This window comes from Amblyomma maculatum, chromosome 6 (genome assembly GCF_055883805.1).
Source record: "Amblyomma maculatum isolate TAMU_Amacu chromosome 6, ASM5588380v1, whole genome shotgun sequence".
Lineage (NCBI taxonomy): Eukaryota > Metazoa > Arthropoda > Arachnida > Ixodida > Ixodidae > Amblyomma > Amblyomma maculatum.
Genome location: NC_139349.1, coordinates 135,027,954 through 135,053,415, shown reverse-complemented (window position 1 = coordinate 135,053,415; position 25,462 = coordinate 135,027,954). Strand labels below are relative to the sequence as shown.

Sequence of the window (25,462 nt, the reverse complement as noted above, 5' to 3'; positions counted from 1 at the left end):
TTGTTTGGGTGTATGATAGGATTTGTCTTCAAGCCTCATTTGAGTTAGAAAAGATGCTGTTATTGCACTCTAGGCCATTAAGGAACTCTGAGGGCAGCAAAAGCAGCCTGCCCTGGCTTTCCCCAGAGTAATTTGGATTGCTCGCGGTACCTATGTCAACCCAATTCAACGCTTTATATGCCACATTTTTAGAGCAGTTCAAATATGGTTATGAAGCAAGCAGCCATACAAGTGATAGCAGGAAGTAGCATCCAATCTCCTACCCTTCACAGATCTTTTTCACTCTTGTCTTCAGTTGCTCTCCTTGGAAGAAAATAATGAAGACTGTCTTGTACACTTGATCACCCTGCGTTGATAAAGATATGCATATTTTTAGAAAGTAAACAGTGAAGCTTGGCATTCTGTGATCAATGTCTTCAATTCCACTGCGGTCAACAAGCCTTCACAGCCTCACTCTTACCACACATTTCTTATTTTAGACCATTCGAATTGGGACATTTTTGCTAGCCGTGCTTTGTTTTTAAAGCTAAAATATGCACTCAGTTCATGCAAGACAGCCAGCACAAAGTAAGTTTGTAACCTTTTGTACACACATCTTTATAGACCCTCAACCAATACAAGCTATTACTGAAATTATGCTATTAAACAGACCAATGACTTCATTCGATGTCTGCAACACCTTTCTACACAAGAGCCAGATGCCTAGCAACTATCCAAACCAAGTTATGAAGTCATGCAGCATGATACAGGATGAATAATAGGCATCTAGAAAGCTATTTTGCAAGAACAGCTTGAAACAGAGTGATAGAAAAGATATAGGGCCGTTCCACGTGAAACATCTCAGGCCTCAAAAGCGACCACTAATTCTCTTGGAAAAAAAAAAAAAAAAAAAAAAACCGCGCAACTGTCGATCGTGTGAATACTGTTTTGGTAAAGTAATTAGGCGAAGAAAAAAGCTTTTTTCATGTAAGCCACTTTTGAAGTTTCCGCGAACAAGCAAATGCCACTTGCAGTTGAATATTTTTAAATCATGTGCGAAAGCAGATACAACATTATTTTATTTTATAATTTCACATATGTATTGTTCTTTAATGTAACTTTATAACTGCCACCATACGAGGCTTTTCTGCTCTTTAGTTCAATAAGGAAGCAAAAAATTGTGAGTTTTCAGTATTCTTTATCATGAATTTCGTTCATGCTTTAGTCACAATAAATTTTTGCACAGTTCACCTTTTGGTAGAGTTAATGACAAAAATAATTTAAACCTTCTTAAAGAAGTACTTTTCGAGAGAATCAGTCTCAAAATTGTAAAAAAAAGATATTTTTTGTCAAGTTGAGAGGTAAATTAAGCCTCAAAGCCTTTGGAGATAAAAATACATGACATAGCTCATTAAACACACAAACTTCTCAGCTTACAATCCAGACCTCTTTGCCAGAGTAAATTTTGTCTGACGTAAGAAATATATTTTTGAAGTTCACAACCAGTGTCACTGGTCGGCACTTCCGAACTGTGCTTTCACTGCATAACACTTGTGCAGCGGCCACCTTTTCTTGGGACGCATGCTTACTTTAGGGCTCCTTCCCAAGCCAAAACTTTCTCAATCAGTTGATGCCAACAAAAATTCAGATCAATGCACTTTCCGTAGCTTTTGTTTGATACTCATTTGTGGCCTTGGCGTGGTCAGGAATGCGAAAAATGCGTCGACGTGACACCCATTGTGTGACAATTAGTCAACTTTGCAGAGGCAGAAAAATCACGTGTACATTCTTTTTCTCCTGTCTCACAGCAGAGCGAAATAATGGCTCGAAGTTGCCCATGGACACGTATAGGAGAGTAAACCTACAAACAGGAAATTTCTTTACATTCGTCTTCTCTGCTTTTTGTTTTCCTATCCCCTCATCTGTTCAACATTTGAATTTTTCGTCTCAGATTAAGACAACCTGTATGTTCACGGCTGTTTCTTTGCTTGAATTTTTTAGACGTTTGAGCTTGATGAGATGACAACATGAAGTGTTGAAGACGTTGCTGGCCTGAAGTAGTGAATCTGTCGCATTCCTTTCACCGTGATTGTCGAGGCGAATCTGAAAGCCAGTTCTATTCTTTTTTCTTCTATTTCTGCATTGGGCACCCAGATTACTAATTATGTTTACATTTGCTCAGGCAAACAGATCCTGCAGTGATCTCTATCTGTACACAAATATTTTGACTAATTCAGCATGCAGTTTTCAGACCACGTGGTAAGATTTCAATTGTGAGGAAGGAAATCAGTTCTGGGGTTTGAGTTGAACTGCGCAGTGGATTGAACTCACAATTTGAAAATTGAAAATTTATCGCTATCAACTTTTCTCCTGCCTTCATACTAAGAGTAGGCGATGCAGGAGGACCTGGTACTGCAACTTGCCTCTCACCTTCCATTTTCACAGTACCGAGACACGCTCCTGTCTTCTATACTCTGTCTGTTTTCTGCGACTTTGCTTGTGAGCTTTCCAGGTTGAAAATGATTTAAAGCGCTGCCAACGACGCCTCACCAGCTGCCCTTTCTCTCTGTCGAGTGATAACTTGCGAAAACTGCTTCAAGCTGGCAAGCACGGTTAGACTGAGGATGTGCGTGACAGAATAATGCTGAAGCTGAGCATTAATGGAGCATAACGTGAGCATAATTCGCTTTAAAAAGGATATGCTACAGTTGGTGCTTAGTGGCAAAAATCAGGCTCTTGCGTGACCCGCAACAAACTCAGCTGTTTTATGTACGAAACAATGAATCAGCGCCATGAAGAACTGCTCTTTACGTCTGATTATTCTCCTGTCTAGACGAAGGCCTCAAATCGTTCACAGTTTGCTTTCTTCACACGAATGTAAAACTGCTATTACAGTGTAAGGAACACAGCAATAGAGTGGATAGTGATTTTACTGCCATTTTTGCGCACAGAAAATATCATTCGCCCACATATATTGGATTGAGAGTTTATTGGCACTCTGAAATTAAGCTGTGGTGCATAGGTCTTATGCAGTGAAAGCATAGTTCGGCAGTGTCGAACAGTGACACTAATTGTGAACTTCAAAAACATGTTTTGCACCTATTTTTTTAAGAGAAACAGTGATGGCCGCTTTTGCGGCCTGGGACGTTTCGCATGGAATGATCCTATATGCAAAGCATACCCTAGTACAGCCAAATAAAATTGAACTGAACAGACGCACTGAGAAATAGTTGCCTGAACCATATGTACCGGTGCGGACAAAAGTAAATGAAGCACGCTATTTCTTTCTAAAATTTTTCACGCCTTCGATAATTGAAACTGGGAGTCATGGTATGTGCAGACTGGTAGTAGATGAAAGTGTGTATTCACCTCGACAAATAATTTTTTCTTGCCTCCAATACACCTTTTCAAATTTGGCCAAAGGGCGCTGCCATATTGGAGACTGGGCTGTGCTCATAGCACAGCCAAAAGCTGCGGATTCTCCCCCCGCGCCTGCTTCACAGCCCAGTCAAACCGGCTTCTCCCATGGTCGTGAAAAGGTCTATACAGAAGGCGTGATTGTAATTTGAACAAAAAAGCGTGCTCTGTTTACTTATGTCCGCACCTGTACACACTACTAAGTACTTATTTGTAAATGGGGTGCACATTTTTTAGATCGCTGAGAGAAATATGTGAAAAGGAAGAAAAATGAAAGAAAGCCAGACTCACAGTGACTGGGTCCTCCAGTGGTGTCTCAATGGCTGCTTGGCGAAGGAACACGTTGCCACGGCACACTCGCCACAGCATGCGCTCGAAGGATGGAAGCCGCTCCCGCAGAACCACTCCGGCCACAAACCTGGCCAGTGCAAGCACCACAATAGCCGTGCACACGTGCACATTCACAACACTGTCAGCACACGCACATACAAGAGAAAAAGTTCCGAGAAAGCACTGCTAAGACAAGTTGCACAGGCAAAGACTGCATTGGTGTAGTAGTCCCCTTTAACTGCCAACGCCGACCTGTACTCGTCATGGGAGATTGTACCAATATCGGCAACAATGAGTCACACTCATCTGGCCTGACGTCACGATGCTCCCTCCACCTAAGAGAAGTTATGGTAGTCAGTTATGTTGATTGCAATTTTCGTTGATTGAGCAGTAGTTGTCAGAGAAAAAAAAATTCCAGGATTGTACTTAAGCCTGCTTATATGCAGTACTGTGAAAGCATTTCTCTTAATGCTACCAAGCGAGGGACTTAGACGACGACCTTCATTGGAGTGCGAGCCCTTGACCATACAATGCAAAGCCTTTTTTTTTTTTTTAACTTGAACCCTTCACCACACTTGAACCCATAACATTTTTGTTCAGAATCGAGTCCACAGCCTTCTCTAGGACTAACCTTTGACATTTCCTAGAATTCAAACCCTTGACCGTACTTGAACCTATGACCTTTTTTTCGAACTTGAACTCTAATTTTCTTGTACTCAAACCTACAACCTATTCAAAGCTTTGACTATGCTTTGGGATTTGAACCCTCTACCTTCTCTCTCTAAAGTCAGTTTTCTCATAATGACTGACAGTGTGGACACACTCTGGTGATGCCCCTCATCAGACAAGAAACGATTAAAGCAAAACTTCGTTTCAAAACCTCGTTTAGTGTACATCTGAATCCTGACAATAACTATTTCAGGCTTTGTGCAACACCCAGTTTCAAGATACCATTAGGAAGAAGAAACAACTATGCACTTTGCATTGTGGCACAGCATGTTGGAAAAAATAAATAACGGTGAATTTCAGTACATTGTAACCTTATAGCATGCACACTGAGGGAAAGCAGCCCTCAAGAGCAACTTTTCCTTTTTAAATTTTTGTATTATTCCTAACCAGGAACCAGCAAAGTAATATGAAAAAATGAATTAAAAAATTTTGGACAATTCTGGCATGTTTTTCGGAAATTTGACAGTTAAAGCGGTAACCATTGCCTGCTCCTAAAAAATGATTATTGAGTTGCTTTCCAAATGCAACCTAACATACACAGCAATTAAAACTCGCCTCAACTTGGAGGAAACAATGCTGCACGTACAGGATCACTAAACATTAATGGTAGCAGTACTGATGGCTGAACCGTTCATTATTCTGGATTATGCAACTTATCCACACTTTCTCCATAACCAAAGACTCAATCCCGGGCTGTCGAAGTGTGCCATGTAGTCCCTGATAATACCCTGAAAGTATCCCAAGCCTAATTAAACTTGTTTAGGCTTAGTGGAACCGAACAGACCTAGCTAAGACTTTTTTTTATTGCTAACACTTTTCTACTCTTTGCATGTAAAACTAATGCTTAGCTACGGTTAAAAAACTTTTATAAAGAAATCCAGCCACAGGTATGAAAGCTTCATCAAAGTTCAGAAGACTACATAGCAACACTGGAACATCTTTTTCTTATTTTCTTTATTACCTTTAAAGATTTTAACTGCAGCATGACAAAGTGGCCAAACGAATACTAAAGATTCTTTGCGTGTAGTACCGAGATAGCAGCTTCGTGTATGCACAAGTTCAGCTTTGTTAAGCTGGCTGCACATTTGCAATATAATTTAAGCATGTCTGTGGTGTTCCAGCAATGCCTAACTTGCCAAGGCCTCTACAGCAGCTGACGACATCCGAGAACGACTTCCATGACTCCAGTGCATAGAGGTCTGCTTCAAACAAACAAACGAAACCAGTCTGCAAGGTGCAATGCTGTACAACATACAGTGCAGGGCATGCACTGGCAAGCTCCGTCAGTGGTTGCAGTGTGCAACAATTAAAGAGCATGCATACAACATCCATCAAGCTGGACCAGTGCGTGCAACGCCACAGTGGCCTGGATAGAGCAATGATAAGCATGCGCAAGTATAGACATAATATGGCTAGTGCAATGTCCACTACCTGACACACCTTCAAACATCATTGATCATAAATAAACTTTTTAGCAGGTTAAAATATAGTGAAATTTCGCAGCAATAAATTCATCAGCGTGGTTTTCACAACCTAGCGATGCTCTCAGCATTAAAGGAACACTGAGGACAGTTCCATCCTACCACTGCCCTCAATAAATGACTTTCTGGCACATACCATCGAGACATTTTATTTTAAATCCCTCTGACCAGATTATTCAAACTCTTGACATTTATGAACGAAAGGATAGTTTGCCACAGTTTTGAATGTTGGGGTATAACAATCTGGTATTTTGTGTGCAAGTTGTTTTTTGCCTCTCATAGTTTATGGGAGCTCCATTTCTGCTTAACGTGGTCACTGGAGATTTAAAATATGCTACTTTATACATACAGACCAACTGCTGCTTGCCGTCGGTGTGCCTTTAATGCTGTTGTTTGGAGCTAGAAGCCTGCCTTATTGTCATGTGACTGTTTACAATAGAGTACTAGCCAGTCAGCTGCCGAGTAGCACACATAGGTGGCCGTGCCACAACCCCTGTTGAAGTGCACCCGCACCACCGAACGATGCCCCCCATAGCAGAACTATATCTCAGCCATTTAATTATGCACCATGGCAAGGAAATAGTATATTTAAGCACAGGACAAAAACCGTTGGCCAAAAGACTGCTACAATTAAGCAAAATTGGCAAAGAACAGCAATGAAAGATATCTGGAAATTTACTTCATTTCTGTTCAAAATAGATTTGGCTCATGTAAAATAAATGGAATAGAAACCCTTTCCCTTTTGGGCAGCTCGTCATACTGTTTAAGTTCAAGACTTTAAAAGCCCCTAAAGTCTGGCAGAGAAACAATGTGTGCACTGTGCTAGCAACAGGATGCAAATGAAGCGCCTGGTTCAGTGAGAAATTCCAGTGACTGTAAGGGCCAGCGATAACAGACTATGCAGCTCATAAGGGCACCACCACGCCGGGCTTGACCTGCACCAAAAGCTAGGGCTTGCCCTCATGCACAAACCCATTCACTCGAGCACTTCACCTGCACCAAGCTGAGAGGCAGTCTGCAGCTGCGAAAACTATGTGCGAGACAGAATGGCAGGGTGACCTACCCAAGTTGCATGGACGAAGATGCAGTCATTTCGCTAGGCACCAATTGGAGATTCATGTGCTCTAAGTCCATGGTCCGAGCATGCGATTGCTGCATTAATGCCGTCCGGCAGACAGATGTAAGACGCACTGTTCTTGGCATGACAATCCCCACAGAAGGAAGGAGAGGCAAGGCTGGAGACAGCAGAGCACGCGCACCAACAGATGCATGCCACAATGACACGGTAAAAAGGATTCAGGGTGGCAAAGGAGAGCTACCAACAGCATGGAAGGGGAGAAAAGTGCTGGGAGCTAGGAACAAGGCCCTTACAGCAGGTCAGAGTCTATGCGGCAGAGGTGTTAGTGAGAAGAAAAAGAAACATGGGAGGCTTCGCCACAAATGTGCTTTCAGTGCTGGACAGCAAGATCATTCTCGAGGACGTCCACACTGAGTTGCCACATCCAACCCTGGAGCGTGCCTTCCTCACAACACTGCTCAGACACTCGGGGCACAAAGCAGTCAAGAGCCAAGCCAACTCACAAATAAAGTCACCTACTGCAAGCTCCAACACTGATACAGCGCGGCAAACACTAGCTGGAAGAGTGGTGGATTATTTTTCCTATAAACAACATACATGACAAGGTGCACGAAACTAAGATATGCAATCATTTAGCCTAACGCAAAGTGCAATGCATGACCCCAGAACCATACGCTCTACACAGACCGTTTCACACAGAAAGAAGCTGAAGAATGACATCTAGATGAAGCATGTAAACATTTTTTTGAAGAAAAATATACAGAAAGTATATCTACCAATTAACAGCTGGCCAAATTTAAACAGACTTCACATACTTCACGGTCTTGTAGCTATCTACTGAAGTAAAGCACGAAAGAACTGGCCAATGGCAATATTGCACACATGCAAAAATATCAAGTGGTAACATGAGTTCAGCTTCTCTTAATGCCAGCAACAGCCTGACCAGTAAAAGAAAGGTGGCTGTTAGAAACCATGCTGCAAAAAGCTGAGCACAAAATGCAGCATTGTTAGAGCATGCAATGTTAAGTTTGGCAAAAAATGCACTTTACGATTTCAAAGTAGGTGCTCTACTTAACAATATGGCACTAATTACCAACTGATCTACGTTTATGGCCATCAAAAATGAAAAGTAAGCAAATTTCGCTGCCAGCTTCAGAGGGAATGGTAAGTTGGTAATTTATCCGAAACGTGCTGCCTTCTGTGACCTCATAATGTCGGACACAGAGCAGAATCGCCAGGAAACCTCGAATTACCATTTAGTTAGTCTCAACTTTGATGAATACAGCTGCTAAGCTCTGCATAGGTGCTGTACTCCCTGCACCCTGCATGCACATCACAACTATAATAAAAAGATTAGATTAGTTTTATTGTTAGGGCAGCTTACCATATGCAGGCACAAAATTGGTGAGGTTGGGTAGTTATCGGCACATCAAGAGGCATTCCTGCACGTATGCCATGCAGACTAGCAAGCTAACAAACAGCTTACTAAGAAGCCTTGGCATAAGAATTATGATTGCTTGCTCGCTTCATTCGGGCCTAAAAGCAATTTACTGACAATTATGTAACTTGAGACTGCAGGACACGAACAGCGCAATGAAAATTCCAGCTTGACATGATTACAGTGCTGGAAACTGCGTGAACAAATTTAAACTTGTGTTAACCATGCTTAATTCCAACTCTGACCATGGGTGCAGATATATCCTTTAATGTTAAGGTGGGTCCCTAATTCCAACTTCAAAGCAACCATGAGCTCATCCAATTGAGATGGCCCTCCAATTGGCTCCAAGTCATTATCACTCCCTGCAAAGTGAAACTGACAGTGCCAGTAGCTTTTTCTCTCAACCTAGGTTATGGAGAAGACTATCTCAAAAAGAGACTTTGCATCTTCCTAGATTTTACTATATCCACTATATTACTATAGCAGATATAGTAATATCTATATATAGATCTATATGTTACTATAGAAAGGGCAGCAGCATAAGCAGAAAGCTCGAATAATAAGCTTAAATATTTGCTCAACAAAATCTACCTTTTCTGACAAATCCTTACCTCTGGCATGCTAACGGAAACTGAAGCAAAAAATAAAAATTACATATTAGTTCCAACATGCAAACTAGCTCAAAAGCTTCCTGGAGTCAAGCTGAATCCATGTACTGAATCAAAACTTTTATCTTTCTAGTTAAACAAGGCAATGGACCATTGACTTGTACAGGACTTTAATACTACCATGTACCATCCTTTAGAGAAGTTTCCAGCATATCGGGTCTACTGCAAGGCTGTACAGCGCATGTCTAGTAGCCTCCGCAGTACCTCACAGCTCTGACAATGTGAGGCCAAATGTTCTTATGCTAAAAATTCTGAGCACTGCAAATGCTATACAAGCCACCACGTCCTATGGCCTGGAAACTCAAAAAGAATGGCACAGGAGGATAACCAGGAAAGGCATCAGTACCCGAAACAAGGAAGGGCAAATATAATGCAGCTTTCAACGAGCGATGCTTCCCTCTGATTAGTTTCATGTGATGCCCTGTGGCACGCTTTCATTAACCTTCTCTCTCGAAACAAACTTGCTTCAAGCTCAAAACCACTCCATGTTGCCTAATTGGGCAGCATCAAAGAAACTGCTTCAGGAATTACAGTGAAAGTGCCTCCACAAGAAGGTACTAGTTGTGTTACAAAATACACTACATTTTGTGACTAAAAAAGTGGCTTTCCAAGCCACAACAGGGAAAAACACTGAACTATTGTCCTTGACAGAGTACTATTAAATATGCTTCATACTTGTCTTTTGTTGCAATACATGGTCAGCAAACGGGCACTGAAATGCTTTTGGAGCATTCCGAGAGCAATGCCGAGAGTTTATTAGGTTTATCAGCAGTCAGTAACATCAATTCCAAATGGCATTTTTCTCTTCCATGTAGAAAAGTGCTGACTAGTGACCTTACAGAGGAAAGTCCCCCTGATGAAAGAAGCACTAAACTTGACCACCTGTCACCTTTACAACAGAAGCTGCACCAAAGCAACGCACTGAGTAACTGCTTCGCAGGCTGCCCCTTGGCTCATTCACGCGAGATTCCTGCTACTCGAGTGCAAGATCAATTCGGTTATACCCTGCTTGAGTTGCAAAGATTGTCATACTGGAGTGCCGTAACTGGCACACAATGGTTGGAGCAATCCTGTGAACTTGAGTGTAGCAGGGCTCACATGAAACTAATGCAAGGGTAGACAACACACCAGCTTAATTTGCATATGCTCAGCATTTGCAAATTGCACCTTGAAGCACATTCGAGCCACTGCTTCATGACCAATCCCTACACAGCAGTTGTCACCAATAAACACTACGTCTGTAGGTGTATAAAGCCTATCCAGATGTACCTAAACCCCAAGCCCAAGAATACACCAGCAAGTAAAACTGCCAACATGGCTGCTAGTTGGCTGTTCATTCTGTAGATATGAGGCGCATTGTACTAATGTGTACAGCACATAACAAGAAACCCCGCAAACGCACCAGTAAAGTGAGCCTCAGACCAACAGAGTGCACCAACAAGCTCCAGTGGCAGATGCACTCGATTGTCGTCATGGCGAGCGCTCCAAACACCTTTAGCTTACTGCAGCACCTAGATCACATGCAATAAACACACCCAAGTACTGCTCCTGTGCGCTGCACAGGTTTTTCTCGTAAGGCATGCGCCCCGACATAGTTCAGCTCACCCGAGCCTGAGGGCCTGTCCGCCAGCCCTGAGGCCCTCGTCTCCCAGCAGCATGACGTGCTCTTCCTGGGCACTCGGGTCGTGCATCTGTGCACGGTGATGAAATTCCGCCTGGTGTGACAAACGCACCCACATTGTACGCACAAGCCTGCTCTTCTGTCCCCACGGCCCGTCTGGGGGAAGGGAGGTGGGAGGGGATGGGAGAACTAATGGGAAAAGAAGAAACTGCACAAATCGAGGCTTGCCCATAGTCCCTTCCCTGCAATGTCATTTATTGCCCACAACATAGGGGCACGAGAAAATGCTGAGTCAGTTCCAAGAAGCCTTTGCAGTGGCAACCAGCTTTCAAATGTAATACATGTCTGAATGTTAGATTTCAAAGCTAATGAAAGTTTGATCTACGCAAAGCAGAACTTATAAAAAAAAATGCACTGGAGAGTGTAAACTAACTCAACAACTAGTGCTACTGCTGCAGTTCCAACTCAAAGCTCCCACCTATAAGCTTCACGGAGAGTACACAAGCACTATTCCAGTGCAGTGGCAAAAATTGCCTCAGGAGAAGTGTAAGTGCATCACAAAAGACAAACTATCCATTTTAGCATTGAAGCAAGTATACTGCCAATATGAAAGCACCTCATACATGTGGCACCAGGATTTTGCTAGCAACTTAAGGCCACTCACTTTAGAGGTCTCCCAGATCATGCTCGATGACGTAATTCAATGCCTAATTCAAAGTACCAAATGTACTTTGCTGCTGTCCGCAGACAGTTTACAGGGCGGTCCATTATTCTAAGAAATAGTCTCATTTCTGTGGGTCTCTCGTCTATATTACGTAGATCAATAAAATATCATCCTTGCGGGCTCGCTCTAAAGGTTGCCTCACTACAACTAGGAAAGGAGAATGGGCAAGCCTAAGTAATAAAAAAGGAGGAAAAGAAAGAAAAAGTGTGCAAGCCATGCAAGAATAACCCATCATGCCCGACAAAACAATACAGAAAAAGAAAGCAGTGTAGGCATGCAGCATGTGCACAAAGCAGAGCACGTAACAAGCATTTACTGCTGAATGGTCTCGAGCTTCCTTTTCTGAACGATTCCACAACGCCCACAGAAGCTTGCATCCTTAGCCTTTTGTACCCAGCTCAAAATTAATGCAGGAACTCCCATATAAACTGGTCACAGTCATCAACGATAGTCAGGCTTCAAGCTCAGAACTGTCTCGGAAAAGTCCAGTCATAAATGCTAAGCAAAAAGCTACATAGGTAAACCGACCAAGAAGGAAGGTCCCCTTTTTAGAAAAAAAGAAAAACGAGATACATTGCAGGACTAGGAAGCCTAAATATGAGAACCTTCATGAATTGAAAGCACAGGCTCCTAGAGCAGTCATGCAAACTATAAATCAATTAATTAGCAGACCAAAAGTAGTGTACATGGTTCGAATGAGACTAAGAATGCCCTTGCTACACTAACTATACTTGTGTAACAGCAACAGCAGTGTAACTGAAGGCAGGTTTCCATATTTTAAAGTAAAAAATGAAAAAAGAAGAAAGCGCCTAAGCATACAAATGCAGTTAACTTGGTCTATATATTCAGACCTTCCCTCTCAGCAAATAGACACACAATTATAAGAAAGGAGTCACATTTAGGATGTCTTCAGTGAACTAGTTAGATAAACTAAACGCTCAGATACTTTACTGTAAACGGCTTACGTGGGCATCCTCTCAAAGCTCCAGGCAGTGTCCTCATCTTCCCTTACACAGGCTTGAAAAGGAAGAAAATCAGCAGAGGAAGAAAAATGGGTGCGAATATGGTGAAAAATGAAAGTGCAGCTGGTGAAGACAGTAAGAAATGGGAAAAAGAATCTGCTTTCCTTTTCTGCAACATGTCTTCCCTGATACAACTATGCTCTGAGATTCTTTATAAACAGCAAAGCAACTGTAAGTTATTTTGGAGGCATAGAGCCAGTCTACAATAAACTAGACAAAACACGGCTGGAGGTTCAGCCAAATGGCATGGTGTTGACAAAGATGGTCACCTTTTCTGATGCCATGGTGTTGCACCGTACATGATTCTTCTCCTCTAGCTGTGTGTGAACACTCATAGTATGAACAATAATACGTAGCCTGCTTTAGAACTAGTTTTCAGCATTTGAGCATCACATAGGCTACCCCAAAATTCCAACTCTGATAATGTGCTTGTTGGATTTGAAGGTGTTTTTCTTTCTTGCCATTTTCCTCTTTGTAGCCCAGAGCTTCTGCACACTATGTGTATCGCAGTTCCCACTGTGAAGTGCCCTGTGTAGCATCTTGACTTTACACATTACATGACTACGTTGGCAATGTGCAAGACATAGCGGGACGTTTGAATGCCTGGCTCGCAAAAGCAGTTGCCATGCTGCTATCTCACACATCACTATTGAGGGCACTGCCATAAAGTAGAACATGCCATGCAGAAAATTGCGACTCCTTAGCCATTATAAGTCTAAGCAATTTTGTCATATGTTTGATTCTTGGCAAGTAAAAAAAAAATTGCAACTGCAACCTGCATGTTAGAAATAAGTAATGAAGATCGCAAAACAGCTGCTTTAACCAAAGCGAGGGTGAAGCAACCGAGGAACGGAATGTAAAGTGGCAGGGAGAAAGTGCCTCAAAGCACAAATGAAGTGAGCACAGGGCTCCAGGGGAGGCAAAAAATGAGGACATTTGCCAGATCCTAGCATTTTACAGTGATATGAATGTGATTACTTGCACCAGTCTTCACTACAATGTTAAACGTTAAGCACAGACACTGTGGGTGGGATGGCCTAACCAACTAGAGTACTGACGCAAAGGTTAAACTGCATGTGCAGCATTGGAAGGGTGCAATGAAGCAAGGGAGAACTAAATGAATGTGAAGAGGCAGTTAGAACCTAGAAGACAAAGCACAAAAGCCTTTTCACCTCAGGCCAGGGAAGCTTTCAGTTATGACACAATGACAAGAAAACTAAGGAGGGAGCAGGTTCTACAGGAAAAGGAAAAGGACAGGGCCCATACGCATCCCTACATTCGTCACCTATCAGACAGCTTGTGACACACATGCGAAGCAGTCTGGTCACCTACTCTGAGGAAGTGCAGCAGAGCGATCTACGGAGGTGCAAACCTAGGTCTCATAATGCCAGAGCTGCAAAAAGAAAATGCATCAACCAAGCAGCCCTTGCTGAGGTCTTGCCAACCCTGTAAAGGCTGAGGCTTGCACCTCGGTTTGATTCTGCAGCCCCAGACTTGGCATGAAAATTGCTCAAGATGATCACAATACTACGAGGCAACTCCCAGAAGCACAAGGCAGACACGTGCACCCACGCCAACGCTGCTGCTGAAATGGATATCCACAGCTGGAGAGCTGCCGGGCTCTCCTGAAGAGCTGCCACTGCAGTGCACACTGAGAGGCAATCCTGCTTTGCACCATGGAGACAGACACAAAAATGCGAGCACACTGCGTACACATGCACTACACTGGCTTAAAAACAAAAAGCCGAACTGGCTGGCTCCAACAAGACTCGCATCAAACCAACCACAACAATGTCACGTCAATATGTTATGTGCAGAGTTTCACCTTTGGTTTCGCAGGTGGCCCATGCAACGGTATGAGAAACACTCGACAAAATGGCCCGCAACACTACAGCCTATACCCAGAGACTGCATATGCATATAACGTCACTTTATGACTAAGGGGAAGTCTAAATGGAAGCACGAGCTTTACTTGTCAGTGTTACTTCCTACTAGGCCACTATGCCTAATGTGCCCGAGAAGTGCGCTTAAGTGCACATGGGAACTAACTAAACCACTGTAAACGAAAATGCCAGTGCCCCCACTGAGAGCGGCCGGCAGGGAGCTTTTTAGAGCAGTCAATATTACATGCAAGAAAAAGACACCCAACGGCCAGTGATGAAAACCCTGCACATAATGAATGCGACAAACATCACAGACCTGCATATAAAGTATCCCAACGCGCAGGTTGGCTTCAACAGTAATGTGCGCCTACATGCAAGGAATGGCACAATCAAAGACAAGGGCAAAATAATTCTCTCCCAAGTGCAGCATGCCACCCCTCCAACCCTCCCCCATAGCCCACTCTGTTTAGTTCCTATGTGGCAATTCTTCCAGCCCAGCAACAGGTGCAGGCTTTACACCTCCCCTTACAGTGAAGAAACATGTCACTCCCATTTCAACAAGGCAGAGGACAGAGCCAGAGACAGAAAAGCAGGTTAGTTGCACACGGGTAAATGGGCAAGGCAAGAGAAGATGAAGACAGGGCAACAGTACACAGCACTGCGTGAAGAGAAAAAGAGATCACTAGGGTGGGAGAACACTTTCTCCATGGCACAAGTCCTAACAGTCAACACCAAGTTGTGAGCAAACAGCAGCTTTCATGATAACCAGTGACAAACTCCTACGAGGTTCTTTGTGTTCCCAAAGCCCCGAAAAAGGGGAAAAATAAGGCTCAGTCAGTCACAGCACTCGCTCAGTAATGAGTGGGCAATTAACATCTGCCCAAAGGTTTAGCCCTTAACATCCCAATGCCACCAAAGTAACAAGCTTGTCACACTGATATAAAGCTGCTGCTTGCCTACCAACACACAATGAAGAGTTGCAAACGTAGATGTAATATGCACTCTGTTAGTTTCATCAAGTTCTGGCTACATAGGCAATAACTATGCTCTCTACTGAGATTACTTTTCAACAGTAGCCATACTTTCACTAGGCCCCAAAGAACAGTGAAAAGCTGCAAGCAGCAGTCCACACAAACTTAACTACACCAAGTCCTTCTGCTGCATAGGAAGTATTCCCTGCATGCATCAACTTGACTTTTACAAATGTCCCCATAAGATGCAATTTTAAGTGCCTTGTTAATGACTTGTGCTGAATAGGCATTAAGGCCAACTCTACTCGGGTTCTGTTTCTTGCAAGATCTGATATAGTGAGGCCTTTTAGAGTGCCTACTGCAAGACACACTGAAACAAAAACAAAAAGCTTTTCCGAGTTTCATTTGACCTCTGCTCTGTTCAAAGACACCTGCAATCTAATCTTAATAGCAGCACCCTGCTCTGGGACTATCTATATGGCTCTCAGGCAGGGAGCAAGCATGCATTCTTTACGCACTGTTAGGCCACATCAACCTGGCTTAGTGCCTCAAATGGTCAGCAGAACAAAGAAGAATTTGACTGCGAACCCAGAGCAAAGGACCACCGCTCCCACACAAGAGACTAAGTAAAATGACAATGCTGCCCTTTTTAAATGAACACTTTCAATGCAGGAAGGCAATAAAATGCTTATGTGCAATTGTGCTCTTTAACATTAAGTCCCAAACAAGGAATTCTGAGAAAATAATCAACTCTGCATAAACGAAACTCGAAGACAAAAAAATTTTGCCCAAATTTTCCCCAATTTCCACAGCAATAGCAAAAAATAAAACTTTTTTTTTTTTTTTTTCCAAAAAAGCTTAGTGCTGATACTATGACAGAGCTGAACAATGGGTTGGTGGTACTGTATTACTTTTCAACATGTCTGCACGAAGCACACATCACAACCTGCGGGAAGCTTAAAACAATTGGCAAAATAACTGATCAAAACCCAGTTTTTCAATCTTTATTATGGATTGGCTGGACCTCAAACATGTGAAAAGCCTTCAATGTCACATTGGTTAGTACTATATGCATACGAGACAAAGGAAGGCATTCAAGCTATACATTCTTATCCTTCATAGCTATAGATGATCTGAAGGAATTCGACCAAAGTGGTCAGCAGTCTGTAAGCCGTTTCTCATTTCGCCATCGTAGAAATGTCCTCACTTTGGTCCCTCTGCAACTATGGTGTCCAGTTGCTAAGCCAAATGATTGTAGGATTGAATCCCCCCTAACTTGGAGGGACCCCAGTGCAAAATACTCATGTGCTGCACAAAACCAGTTCACTCTAAAGAACCCTGCGCAGTAAAATCAATCCACAGCCCTCCAAATGGTGCCCCCTCAGCCGACGTACAACTCTGGGACGTTTAATCCTACATAGTTTTGCAGGATTGTGGTCACTTTGAACATCGACAGAAATAAGAGTTCTTGTTCTATTTCAATTTGACTGAAGTGAATGGAAAGAGCTCCAGGTTATCTACAGAATATTGCTGTGGCAAGCACAGCAAGGCAGGCAAAGTTGCATGCTTAATAGCACAGTCTCTTCGGAAGTTTCATTCAAGTTTCATTTATGCAGAGAGCATTCAGAAGCAATAGTCAAAGCATGAGCCTAGGTCCTGCATGCTGTGCAGCAAAGCCATAAAACTGTCCTATCTCCACACAGAAAGTAAAAGGGCATAATGCACCAACATTTAGTGATGACTACAAGAAGAAATCATTAATGCCTTGAGATACGATTGGGACCAGCAACTGAGAGGTTGTCCACAGGTTTTTCCGTTTAAGGTAGGCACATTATTATGAGAGTCTCTGGAACTACTATGCCATAAATTATGCGAAGCTTGAAAGTCACAGAACCAAAGCCTGCCACTAAGTTAACGCTCCACAACTCTCAACTGTTGCTACACATACTTGCAATGATTGGGTCCACAATAAGTACAGAGTTTGTCACACTTGTGTCAAGTGCTCGAGGCTGTGTGGCATGAATAAAGTGGCAGCTTAAAGCAGGTACTGACTTGCACCGATGATTCCTGCGCTCGAACACAGCCGAACACTATAAATTAGAACCACATAGGCACAAGTGCCTTACGTAAAACAAAGTAGCTGTGATAAGAATCTGTTTCACTGCCATAGAAGCACGCTACCCGAGAGCTCTAGACAATGTGACAGACTCTGTGCACACCCAAGTTTTCATGCAATAAAAGGATCTAGAATGTAGCAGTAAAATTCAGAGACTGAATGAAGCAACGTGAAGTAACTTATGCCACTACAGCATACCAAAGAAGACATACCTCATCAAAGAAAGTCTGCGTTTTACGCAGAATGTGCTTCAGCTCAGTAAGTTCGAGGAAGGTCTTCTTCAGAGCTTCAGCATTAGTGTTCACCTCTTTCAGCTCATTCTCAAGCTTCTCAAATGTGGCCTGAAAAAGTAAAAAAAAAAAAAAGGTGCTTAACTCCTTCGCTACCACGGGAAAAAGGGCAGTTTTTACTGGGTGCAAAGAAATATTTTTTGCCGACTAGACACTAATGCCTTATTTACATTGTTTAGTATCAAAATGTAGCTAAGAGAATCTTCTACTCAATAACATAAGCGTTGCATATATATTTTTTACACAAATTAGTGAAAAAATGTTTATAATTCAAAATTTTATACAGTGAGGGTATCATTCTTCTTGAAAAAACAGCAAAACAAAAAATATCAAGAGTAAAATGTTTTGAAGATATACATTTTGTAGCTAATTATGTGACAAAAAGATGGTACAATTGTCGGAGGGTATTGCGCAAAAGTGCTCTTTCGGCAAAAAAAAAAAGTTAGCAGGGTGTGTTGCGTGCCATTGTGCAAAGCAGTCCCTCGTAGGGATGAAACACAAATACACACCACAGGGCTGACAGAAAACTCCAGTTTTCCTTTCAACTTTGCTTCTTTCATAGCAAAGCTTGCAGTTACGGCGCTTTTCATGCACCTGGGGCTTGTGCTCCGACTTCTTTGGAGGAGGGGGAGGGTAAACATATCTGTCATCCATTCCAAAAAATCTGGTTGACCAGCTCAACTCGGAATGCAAGCTGGTCAAAGCCACTCTTTCTGGTGAGCTCCTCTATCTCAGGGTGATGTTGCCTATGTCCTGGGAATATGATAAAGCTGTTGACGACAGCAATGTCTATACAGTGAAAAAACAGTGTCTTCCACCACCTGACACACTTCATCAACACATTATAAGAAGCAATAAGCTGATCAGACTTATCAACACCAAGCATGCCATTATTGTAGTCCTCTATCAAGAGCGGCTTCCTGATGGGGATCTTTGTCCATCGGTCTCCTTGCTTTACTTTTCGCATTGCAGTGACGTGACTATTGGCAGTGTGTGCTGTGCTCATCATGTTTGCAGCGCGCTTGTCTTTCCACTGCAAATACAGCACATCATGGCACCGCAGCCAGCGAATGTCCCCTCGAGTTGCTCTTTTCTCCCAAGTGGTGTCTTTCAACTGGGAGGGAAATCCCCAACGATCTTTGCGTGTTGTTCCACAAGAGAGTTTTCCTCTCAAGGAGATGTTCAAAGAGGGAGGTGGACGTGTAAAAGTTGTCAAGGTAGACAATGTAGCCTTGATCTAAATATGCATCACACAGGCGGGTTACAACGTCATAAGCTAGACCATTTGAGCTGGGTGTTTCTCGCTTCCCGCTGTAAACACTGAATTGCACAGTGTAGCCTGTGCTTGAGTCTGCAAGGACCCACAGCTTGTACCCCCATTTGACCCCCTTGTCACGCATATACTGCCGAATTCCCGATCGTCCTTTTGATTTAACCATTCGTTCGTCCACGCACAAATTTCAGTATGGCTGAAAATGCTGACGTGACATCATTCATATGCTGCAGTAGATGTGCGATCCTGTGCAGCTTGCCATCGCGGACGGGGTCGGTCTTCTCTGGGTCCATGACACTGAGAAAGGCAAGGAACGCAAAAAATCGGCTCCTGGGCATAATCTTAGAAGGAATGAGGCCCGAAAATAACTTAGGTATTCCAGTATAGATGGAGGCGAGGAAGTTCCACAATTCCCATGTAGATCAGGATTCCTATGCACTGCATCACTTCGTCGGGACCAAAATTTTTCCATGAGCCATCCTTTTCTGCGTACGACTGCCTCTCTGAAATATGCGTCGATGCATATTTGTTTGTGTTGTCGCAGATCGTGTTGATCAGCTCAGCGGTGAAGAATAGTTTGAAGACATCAAGGGCCCGCGCGAAGCGCCGTGCCTCACTCCGGACTGCGCCGCCAACTTCGACTCCCGGGTTTCACTTCGGTAAAAACTGCACGCGCTTCACAGCTGCTGGCAAGGAATCACGTCTGTATGACGTTGAGACCCTGAAAATAAATACCACAGCTGTGAGCACATGCTCCGCCGCTCATAACTATTTATTATTAACCGAAATATGCGCCGCGCATAGAGCCGATACTCACCCGCTGGATGTTCCAGCTTGGCTTGACACATCCTCCTCATCGGTGCTGAAATCAGACGTGTCCACATCTTCTGGCTCACTACTGCTGACTGAATCCGTAAAATCAGCTCCCGAAGCGCTCAATTGGCGAGAAACAAGACGTCTTCTAGGAGCGCCCGCGCGCGATGACGACGCCATGATCGAAGCGCGGGCTCGGCAACCCGAAACTTTCGCGGCACGTGGAGAAGCGCCGCAAAGCGAAACACCAACAAAACAAGGCGGAGCACGTTGTTTGTTTCCCACTTTATAACCTAGATGGCACTAGGTGCCCGTAAACCGCGCGAGCGCGTGAGAGCGCGAAAATTTGAACCGTCGATCAGATTAATCGATTTGAATGGGCACGGTAGCGAAACAGTTAAACAACAAGAGTAGCGCTGTTCGACCAGAAGGCCGTGGTTAGTGTTGCTCACATCTGTAAAATTAGTGCATGCACAGGCAAATAAATAGCTGAACGCCATGTGCCAGCTTAAACTCCAGGGTTTCACAATAAATACAAACAAATCAATGAAAATTGCAAAATAATGTGATACTATATCAGTTACATAACAGATTTCAGTTTGTCAGAGAGGGATGTAATTAAGACAGAAGTGCACTTCCTGTAATCACTGCAGGTGACAGTTGAACAGTAATTGCAACCGACTGCATGCCCATCACTGCATCCAAACAGTCATTATGGTGCAATGTCCTAATGATAGCAACTATGAACATGGCAAAGATGATTGCTGAGCTGTTGCAGTACCGCCGGCGCAAAATGAATGTGGCGATTGCATTAGCCCATCGTCGTTCCGCCGTTCCTTGCCTGTGGTACCTCTGGGTTATGCCGAACTGTGAGGTATTTGAATATTCTGCGAACGAACTGTGAATATTCTGCGAACGAAAACAGCACTCTGAGCAATATCCACCTCGTTTTATCCTGCTTCACTACATATTTTTACTAGATGTTCTTACCCGTGGTGCCATCTGTCCGATTGCTTACTACTTAATGATAATTGAAATTTGTCGTGTAACAGCGGTGCAACTCGATGACCCTCGAAAATTTCGATGGCTGTCGACTCAATTGACATTGAGATTGCCCATGTGACAGAGGTATAAGTCAGCTCCCCTATGCAGCAGATCGAAATTCTTGCACGATGGCAGCGTAGGTTTACTCCAGTAGTGGTTAGGAGCAGCGCTGGCGCATTACCTGGCCAGCACACGTGTGTGTGCTGTCTATCTTGGCCCTTTATTAGACATGCCTCAGTCTGTCAGCACAGCAAAAGCTCAGGTTTTCATAGCTGGAATAGCACTTTGCGATCAACAGCGTGTCGTCACCATGAGTGTGCCACAAATCTATAGTAAGTACTCTAAACGAATGAATTTTTATACTTATCACCAAATACCATCGCCAGGAAATGTTAGGGCAAACTAGACAGTGTGTACGGCTGAGAAACTATTCACACTTGTCTCCAAAAGCAAAGCAGCAGTCAGGAGAAGATAGGCGCTCACCTCCAAGTCAATCATTTCTCGGGGCTGTGGTGCCTCTGGGTTGTCACCAATGTCCAGCATTGGAATCCCATCCTTTTTGATCTCTTTTTCCAGGAAGCCTGCATTTCGTGATAGAAGAGCGCGATGACCAAAGGCATCAGACCCCAATATAGGGACCAATCAAACATTTATATTGGTAGCACGTAGAACATGTTTGAAATGCATGGGAAGGCAATGACGCGAGGCCAACTACACAGTGCCCAACAGGTAAGGTTAAATGCATGAAAACTCGTCAGCCACAAATTAGTAGTGAAACTTTAGCTGCGGCGAACATCAAGCGCTGCCTACGTTAATATCCTAGTTTAGTAACAATGAATCATGTCCGAATCTGGGAAACCACGCATAGGAACAATCAATGCAGGGAGGTCTTCATGAGTTCTGCAAAAGACGGCTGGTGGATACACCACAATGTAAAAAGCATGAACACAACAAAAGGCAACAGACAGAACGTGGGCGAGTAAAACGCTACAAAGAATGTGCGACACTTACGCAGCTTCCGCTCCATTTCATCACACCGGCGAACTTCGTTCACGAACTTTCGTTGAAATGCATTGACATCTGGATTGAGCTGGAATGAGGCATGAGAGTGGGAGTGGTCAGAAAGCAAGGAATACCGTCTGAATAGAAATTTGGGTGTTAAACCGAGAGACAGACTTGCAGAGTATTTGTTAAGCGGCGTTAAAGGAAAGCAAAGTGAAAAAAGACCGAAGCTTACATCTCGGAACTGGACCAAACCAAGCTCGCCTAGCTCCGACACACAGCCGTAAGCTGCTTCGGACTGAAGAAATAGCTGGCAGAGGGTCATTTCTTCGCTGCGGAAAAGGCCCCCCATCTTCACAATTGCCTGAAGAAACTACTTCTCCCAGTACGAACTTTACAAGTGTCCAACTTAATACACACAATCCGTTACGCCCTGATCCGTCCGTAGCATCAGCACTGCGGATTGCGGCGAGCAACGATCATGTGATGACGATTGGCGAACGACGATCGATGAAAAACGACGAGAGCGCACCCTTCGCTTGCTGATCACGTGGGTACAATGCCGCCATCGCATTTACGTTTGAAATTGTTAATGTGCGTCACGCTGAGCGGTGATTGCCCGGCGCTGCTGCAAACACTTCCTTTCTTTTATCAGTGCAAATAAGCTGTGCGAAACTATTTTGCATGATGTCTGCACGTTTTCGAGCCTCTTTAGCTACATTTGATGTTTCTATTGCGTTCTACCAAGTTGGTAGCTGTGCACATCGCAGCAGCCAGTAAGTTTCCTTTCAACTGCTACTTTTTTTCTAGTCTGACAAGAATTTTCACAGCCCTGTTCACGGCTCAAACGTAACCGTTTCTGATACCAGTGAACACCGTGCACGCATGGATGGTTAGCTCGTGCCGCTTGCCCGTGCACGTGTTTGTGGCCTACGGCCTCGCTCTACGCGCATCCGCCGACGTTCTAGGCGTTCTTGAGCGTATCTAAGAGTGAGAGTTCGTAAAATTAATCTATTGCAAGATGGGAGGCCTTTTTCGCAGTGAGGAAATGACGCTGTGCCAATTATTTCTTCAGTCCGAAGCAGCGTACAGCTGTGTGTCGGAACTAGGCGAGCTTGGTTTGGCCCAGTTCCGAGACGTAAGCCTGCGCTTCTGTCCACCTTCACTTCGCGCCTAGCTCTCATCTTAAGACCGTTCATATATCGTAGTTCTGAATTTACGGCACATTATTTTCTTGTTTTCTGTTTCCTTGCTCTCTTAATGCAGCTCAACCCACATGTCAACGCATTCCAGCGAAAGTTTGTCAACGAGGTTCGCCGTTGCGACGAAATGGAACGGAAGCTACGTGAGTGATATGCATGCGCGGTTGTCTACAGTGTCTTGTTTTAGCACAGGAGTGCTTTACCTCCTTTGTTAGTCATGTTTGTAATTTGCATTATTTTGTTCGCTAGTTGGCTCCATCACTTACGCCCCGCTGTCCTATATAACATACGCCTAGTGCTCGAACAGCACCCTGTGTTGCGCATTTCTTATCGCTGTTCATGCCCACGATAGCGTGTGTATGTATGCCTTAATTAGGCTATTCTCAAGATGAAAATGTCTCCATAAACGTCATCTGCATTATATGGAATGTCATCTTCTTCTAGTTGGCAAAGGAATTCCCATCTGGCAAATTTCCACACACAGCTATAGCGCCAGCTGCGAAATTTTCGCTTCGAATTAACTGGCACAAGGGCTTAGCCAGGGGAGTCTCGAGGTGACCGAGAATCCTCCAGTGATTAAGAAGGGTCCGAGACCCCTGTGCTCTCACGTATATATAAGGACTTCATGAACAAGAAGCAGGCTCCGTTTCGTGTGTGCACGAGCAAGGCACATGTGCAGTGTTTGTGGTGGCATGCTGTCACGAGATTTCAAGCATTCAGTAGAGTCTCTGGTGGGTGGCCTGTTCTTTCAGGGGTTGTCACCTTCCTAATGCATTTCCGAGCTTCCTTCTTCTGTTGTCGATGGCACTGTGAGCTATCGGTCGACCACGAGAAGCAAGAGTTGTCCTTGTCTGTGTTCTATTTTACTCTTGAGCTTGAGTGATATGCTGAGGAAGCGTCTTGGTTGCTTGCGAGTGACGTACGGAGGACAAGGGGAAAAGAAAGAAAACATTGTTGAAAAGTTTCGGTTGCCAAGGTAATCGAAGAAGTGGAGACCATGCTTCCAAGCTCTGTACCGTATTATCTAGAAGACATTGCCTCGAGCTGCACACTGATGTGTATGTGATATTGTCACCCGCTGTTACTTTCGTGATAACTGTAGGGCCACATAATGGGCTTCAGCTGCATGAGGCGGACTTATGGTTGTCCAATGGCGGAGCGAATCACTGGCCCATCGGCGCAATGTTTTAAGCGGTATTTTTGTCAGTGATCTTCAGGACATTTTTCAATTGCTTCCGCAATTTCGCACTGAGTTTTAATAAGAATCATTGATATGTTTTCTAAAACCCTAGACTGAGAAAAACAATTTCTTTCCTTTGTACAAAAACGATCTGCGAAGCAGGCTGCCAGCTGCCTTCTCTTCCTTTCTTTATTTCCCTTTCCACCTGTACTGGAATCACTAAAGACTCCCCACATATGGAGCTAGGCTTCAAGCACTGGCTGCTGTACTTTAAGGTGCCATTTATATTGCGGCTGCAGTAATGAAAATCTGATTGGAATTATTGGCTTCATTTTTATGAGGGCGGTAACTGGCACCCTGACGTTCAAGTGCATTAAATGAGCCTATGGGCACACTGCGTGCCAAGGTGCCATTCCTCATACAGAGTTGCAAGAGCTGGCACGAAATGTAAGCAGTGTGCTTGCATCAAATTATTGACCAGTCATAACCGAACAACGAAGAATGTCTATTATAACCACGATCTACTGTATGGTCACAGTTATAGCCTTACTGGTATGTGCTTACTGCCTATTTTACCCTTCAGTTTTTGCTGCTGGTGTTTTGTCGGCGTTTTGAGACAACCTTTGTTTTTTCAACAGTTACAGAACTCCTAAGTGCTCTCTTCTAGCCTTATGTCGCTCTTGCAGGTTTTAAAAGTCCTGTGCCTTTAATCTAAAATTTTGCTTTTGCCTTAGGATAAACTTCATTGTGCTTGTAATTTTCCTTTGTTAATGGCAGGCACACATATTCATCTCATCTGATAAATCACTACCACATTAAAGGACTATAGACACAAAGCTTTGGTGGCATTTTTCTTCTTGCTAATTATGCGTAAGCCATTCCTGTATATCGATCTGTACTCAGTTTTCACCTCCGACCGCTAAATAATTTATAATTAAATTTTCTTTTCTCACCAATTTCGGTCTCGATATCTGAGAGATAGCTGTAGCGTCACAATTATGTCTTGATGCACGGCATGAGAAAAAGCGATATAATTGCTCATTGTTCACATTTAGTGATTCCTGTTCTTGAGTGAGGCTGGCTTTATTATTATTGTGAATTCAAATGACACAGCAATGATTATATCGCTGTATTGTCATCCCTCGCATGACCTAAACTTGACTGTGACGTCACAGCCATCGCTCAGTTGTTGAGACCGAAA

The 25,462-nt window shown here is 43.6% G+C and overlaps 2 protein-coding genes across 11 annotated transcripts in view; one reads left to right on the top strand and one right to left on the bottom strand.

Annotated features, from left to right (window-relative positions):
* The window catches only part of LOC146186813 (V-type proton ATPase 116 kDa subunit a 1-like), a 63,537-nt gene extending 41,272 nt beyond the window's left edge, over window positions 1-22,265 (bottom strand). Inside the window, exons 1-7 of one of the 3 annotated variants that reach the window (XM_084607442.1) lie at window positions 22,115-22,265; window positions 21,889-21,967; window positions 21,361-21,458; window positions 17,670-17,798; window positions 10,726-10,835; window positions 3,688-3,814; window positions 264-346 (exon numbers count right to left, since the gene is read on the bottom strand). In XM_084607442.1, the coding sequence (XP_084463568.1) occupies window positions 264-346; window positions 3,688-3,814; window positions 10,726-10,835; window positions 17,670-17,798; window positions 21,361-21,458; window positions 21,889-21,967; window positions 22,115-22,231 (743 nt within the window). In that variant the 5' untranslated portion in view covers window positions 22,232-22,265. Of the gene's footprint in view, window positions 1-263; window positions 347-3,687; window positions 3,815-6,999; window positions 7,089-10,725; window positions 10,836-17,669; window positions 17,799-21,360; window positions 21,459-21,888; window positions 21,968-22,114 lie in introns of all 3 variants that reach the window. The other 2 variants (XM_084607444.1, XM_084607443.1) reach the window with 2 other exon arrangements.
* A 51-nt stretch (window positions 22,266-22,316) lies between these two features.
* Window positions 22,317-25,462, top strand: part of LOC146186812 (V-type proton ATPase 116 kDa subunit a 1-like) — a 43,630-nt gene continuing 40,484 nt past the window's right edge. For 3 of the 8 annotated variants that reach the window (XM_084607435.1, XM_084607434.1, XM_084607440.1), the window contains exons 1-2: window positions 22,680-23,017; window positions 23,146-23,224. In XM_084607435.1, the coding sequence (XP_084463561.1) occupies window positions 22,901-23,017; window positions 23,146-23,224 (196 nt within the window). In that variant the 5' untranslated portion in view covers window positions 22,680-22,900. The other 5 variants (XM_084607439.1, XM_084607438.1, XM_084607441.1 and 2 more) reach the window with 5 other exon arrangements.